Source organism: Pterocles gutturalis, unplaced genomic scaffold (genome assembly GCF_000699245.1).
Source record: "Pterocles gutturalis isolate BGI_N339 unplaced genomic scaffold, ASM69924v1 scaffold36937, whole genome shotgun sequence".
Classification (NCBI taxonomy): Eukaryota; Metazoa; Chordata; class Aves; order Pterocliformes; family Pteroclidae; genus Pterocles; species Pterocles gutturalis.
The window spans coordinates 16,100-20,809 of record NW_010111446.1 but is presented as its reverse complement, the minus strand read 5'-3'; the positions used below and the strand labels follow the sequence as shown (position 1 = coordinate 20,809).

The 4,710-nt window shown below is 51.0% G+C and overlaps 1 protein-coding gene across 1 annotated transcript; it reads left to right on the top strand.

Annotated features, from left to right (window-relative positions):
* The first annotated feature begins 812 nt into the window (after positions 1-812).
* On the top strand, positions 813-3,538 carry LOC104460789 (E3 ubiquitin/ISG15 ligase TRIM25-like). Its single transcript, XM_010073736.1, has 3 exons — positions 813-1,433; positions 3,183-3,416; positions 3,512-3,538. The coding sequence occupies exons 1-3, from the start codon at positions 813-815 to the stop codon at positions 3,536-3,538; spliced, it is 882 nt and encodes a 293-aa protein (XP_010072038.1).
* The last annotated feature ends 1,172 nt before the right edge of the window (positions 3,539-4,710 follow it).

The following is a 4,710-nucleotide window of genomic DNA, read 5'->3' as shown; positions in this document are numbered from 1 at the left end:
ACCTGGGCACACCTATTGCAGGCTGGTTTGTCTCCCATCCCTACCCCAGGAGAGTGGTTTAGGCACCTCCCACGTACCAAGGTCTGTACAGATGCCTCTGCGGTCTGAAGCTCTGTCTGCACGGAGGCATCAGCCACCGCAGGGGAAGATGGTGCAGACCCCTTGGCCAAAGCAGCAGCCTTAGCTCTGAGACGAGTGCCCACCATTGTGTTTTGAAGAGTCAGGGAGGATATCCGCGCTTCTCCTGGTCTCTAGTACTTCCCTCGGAGGAACCCTGCCTGCTCACTCTGCTCCTACAGCTGCCCTGTGACGCTTCTGGACCCAGAAGAACTTCTGCGTCCCACTACAGGAGCCGCCTCCTCTGCTGCTGTAGGTGTTGCTCTCTGTGGGCAGAGAGCTAGATCTCCTCCCTCCCGGTAAGATTTTAAGCACGGAGCGGGGGAATGGTGGCTGCGGTCGCCCTGGCGACGGCTGTGCCACGTCAGCCTCTCGCGAGGCTCACCTCAAGGACAGCAGCTCCCCTAATCGCTGATAAAGGGTAAATCACTCTCACTGTCTTGAAGGCCAAACTGACCCAGCACCATCTGACTGTTCACATATTCCCCGAGTTACAAGTTTAACTTCTTTATTGCCAGTTAACACTGCGACAGCCACGGCTTCCTCCAGCCCGGTGGATGAGGAGGAGGCAAAGGAGGACTTCCCTTCGCAAGGGGAGGACGCAGCAGTTCCTGCCTTCAGCACTACCGCTTTCTGTTTCGCTTCCCCTCAGCACCCTCCCTCCGGCCCCAGGCCCGTGTGCCAGCCTGGGCACCATGGCTGAGCTGCAGGAGGAGCTGACCTGTCCCATCTGCCTGGACATTTACAGCAACGCCGTGTCGCTGGGCTGCGGGCACAGCTTCTGCGAGGGGTGCATCCGGGAGGCGCGGAGCCACCAGCCCAACCTGGGGGGTCCCTTCCGCTGCCCGCAGTGCTGCACTCCAGCAGAGCCCGCTGCCCAGCTGCAGCCCAACGCCCAGCTCCACAGCATGGTGCGGGAGTTTTTGGATGCTTCCGCTCATCAAGAGCAGGACAAGCATCCTGGAGTGCAATGCGAAAAGAAGGGGGAAGATTTGGGCCAGCAAGAGGAGGTGATCCCATGTGATTTCTGCCTTCAGGAGCCCCAGCCAGCTGTGAAGACCTGCCTGAGCTGCGAGGCTGCCCTGTGCCAAGCCCACCTGAGCAAGCACAGCTTGAAGAGGCACCTGAAAGACCATGTCCTGATTGAGCCCTGTGGTGCTGGGGTTTTGGCTGAGAGGAGATGCCCCCAGCATGGCAAGCTGCTAGACATCTACTGCAAGACGGACTCGGTCTGCATCTGCTTGCTGTGCTTCTTGGCCGGCTCCCACAAGAATCACCAGATCATCACTTTGGGGCAGGCTTTTGGCCAAGCGCAGGTAAGAGGCTGCCAGGACAGTGGCCTGGGCACAGATTGCACTGAGAGAAGCACGAGGGTCTGTGGCATGGGGAGCTGCCTGCAGCACAGGCATGAAACATCTCCTGAGTTTCAGATCTGCAGACTCTGGATGGGGCTAAATCTCCATCTTGGGATATTGGGCTTTAATTCCTAGTTTTGCTCCAGATTTCCTCTGGGTTTGTTCCTCCAGATATAAAGTAAGATGTTACAAACACTTTCTTCCTATCCTGAGGAGCCAAACTGGTGGGACTGAGTGTTTGTGGCTATGCTTTTAGTCCTCAGTGCACTTTCAAGCTGGAATATCAGCCTGAGATGCATTTATGCAAAGAAAATAAATGACAGAGTAGCAGAAAGGAAGCTGTCTGCACTAGAAGGAGCTTCATGTGTGGCTGTTGCACATGAACAGTTTTGATTTCAAGATGTCTCTCCCATGCTCATAATTGCGGTATTTGTTCAGGGATAAAATCTTCCAGTAAACGTTTATGTATTGATTTATCCTGAGAGCATGCAGTGAACAGACCTTCTCCAGGTCTAGCTCAACCCCCTTCCATAAAATTGCTGATCTTGTGCATGTACGTTGGTCCTATCCTGTTATCTCCCTTTGGTTATTTTTATAGAATGTTTTTCCTGAAACTCTGAAAACAGTGAAAAGACAGGAAGCTGCCCTGAAGCAAAGGATATCAGACCTGCTGAAACAAGAGGACGAAGTAGAGGTTCGGTCCAAGGTCCCATTTCACTTTGGGAATGGTTGCATGCTGGTAGCTCATAAGGTTTTATTTTGCCCCAGTTCATGGATTCCAAAGATTTTTTAGTTCCTGGGTGGTTTCTCAGTTATTTTCTAGGTTTCTTCTTTGAGGGAGGACAATAAGCAACTTTCTTTTCAGTCTGGGAAGTACATTCTTAGTTTACAAAGTACCTTTGAGCTTGAAAGCTGCTGTTCAGTCCATGCCTCCTGATTGGTGGTGGTTGGCTTTTTTTTCCCCAACCTTATTAAATTTGCAGACACTAACTGATTTATAGAAAAGATACAGACCATGTTATAGTGATTTTATTCCTCTTTACAACAAGCAATCACTTTAGGTTAGCCTGTGGTTCTAAGGAGTTGGTAGGAATGAGGCTAAAAGATATCCCCAAAGTGTCTGGGTTTTGCTCCCAGCATGCAAATACCTATCTAAAAGCTCTGAAAGAGCAGAGAATTTAATGCAGGTCTCCAAATCCTGGTTCATTCTGCTTATGCAGAACTGGCACTTGCCTTCCTTCACCAGTAAAAACGAGGAGACTAGAAGTCCTGGACTGTACCTGTTGGCAGTGGCCGGCTGGGCAGCATAGCTGCTTTCAAAGAATAAAGGAGGCTTGGTGGAGGCAGGAAGCAGAGAAGGGGTTGCTCCTTACCCATCCTTAAAAGGACCAAAGGCAATGTATCTGTCAAAAAATGCCCGTGCAGAATAAGGAAATATATGCATAGTGGAAAGTCTTCAGCAAGTATCATGCAAGAAGCACTACTTTTTCGTCTTTTTCTGGTCAGGTGCCAGATGCTGAGGAAGGCCACTTATGTCACTTGGCCCTTCTCCTGTCAGTGGGACATCTTGTTTTGTTGTCATATGGAGAGGCACTAAGTTAGTAGTTACTTCTTGCAGCCCAGAAAAGACCAGGCTCTTTTCTGAGTGAGAGTTAGCATGGAAAATGTAAGATCCAGTCCCTAACACCTATGAAAGTGTTTTCTTAATAGACTAAGGAGAGACTGAAGAGGGATCAGCTGGAGAACCTCTTTGAAGAGCTGCATCTGCAGCTAGATAACAAAAAAGGAGAGGTCCTGAAAGCTCTCAGTGACAGCATGGAGCAAGAGCTTTCTCAGATTCAGACACAGATACAAGAACACAAAGAGCACAAGGATGCAGCCAGCCACGATGTCCAGGAGCTAAAGGCTCTGAGAGATCAGAAAGACCCAATTCTTTTCACCAAGGTACCTAACAGCATCTCCCTTCCCAGAGATACTCAGCTCTTGAGCAGTCCTTTGCCTGTGCTGTGCTAATTCTATTTTCACAATGTCTTTTACAGGCTTTTACAGCGATTCATGCCAGGTAAGCTCTTCCTGAGGTGGTCTGCTGTTGCATTTCATGTTGCTTCAGGTGACAGATAGTCCAGCGGTGCGGGGCTGCTGCTAGCCCCCTACAGCTCCCTGGGCTGACCCTGGCTGCACTCAGAGCCTGGCTTCCTCAGAGCCCTGGAGGAGCCCCAGAATATTAACAGAGGTCCTGTGTGACTCTGCATATACAACGTGGCTTATTTTTCTGTACTCGCCGCACCTGTTATCAAGACCCATTCTGAGGGCAATTCCTGAGTATTTAGGTCCCTGGGTAAGTGTGCTAAGGACAGATGAGCTTAGGTACCCTGAGCCATCCTCCACTTTGCATTGTCTTCTGCTTGTAAGAAGCAAATGTGTCAGGAGCCGAAACATGCAGTGAAGTCACAAGTCTACAATGTTCATGGCGGTTCCCCCGAGTTGTTCCCCCAGTGCCTGCCCAGCGCTGCTCCTCCCCGCAGCCCAGCGCTGCACACACAGCCTGCCCCAGCCCGGCCTGTCCCCAGCCCCGCAGCTCAGGGACAGCAGTTGTCCCTTGGCTGTGATAACGTGGCACTTCTCATGTGCTGTCCCAGCAGCTGCCCCTGCCACCTCGTTAGCTCCTGCTGCAGGGACTGGAGGACTGCAACGGCAGACGTGATGCTGGGGTCTGTCCTGGCAAAAGGTGGGGCTGAGGAGGCTGAGACAAGGTCCTCTGGGGCAGATATTGTCCATGGAGTGAATTTCATCCTAACAATGTTGAAGAGCTTTGGGGTCCTGGGAAAAGACTGGTCAGAGGGGGAGTCCAGGGTAAAGCTGCAGAGGGAGGGGTGACAGAGGCTGCTTTCTGTATCCCCCACTGAGGCTGGGTGTGGAGGGGAGGATGCAGTCGTTGACTCAGGGATGGGCTCGGTGATGGTTTCTGGTGACTTGCTGCTCTTCTGATGTCTTTCTGCATGTTTTAGGCAACATGAGCCAGTTCCTAACAAAGCTCATGTAAAGCTGCCAGCACCACCCATTATTTTGGATGAATCAACAGAAGACCGTGCTCTAAGGCTTTTTCAAAAATTTCTCTCAGACCTGCAGTCCTTATTTGAAGCACCACCTGGTAAGTGATCATTTCACTACATGACAAGCAAGACAGAGAAGCTAAAAAAACATATTTAAGAAAGGACTAAGACACCAAGTACCTCTA

Coding starts and splice junctions, on each gene's coding strand:
- LOC104460789 (XM_010073736.1), top strand. CDS start 813: ATGGCTGAGCTGCAGGAGGAGCTGACCTGTCCCATCTGCCTGGACATT. Junction 1,434..3,182: donor AGGCTTTTGGCCAAGCGCAG/GTAAGAGGCTGC, acceptor TTTTCTTAATAG/ACTAAGGAGAGACTGAAGAG. Junction 3,417..3,511: donor ACCCAATTCTTTTCACCAAG/GTACCTAACAGC, acceptor TGTCTTTTACAG/GCTTTTACAGCGATTCATGC.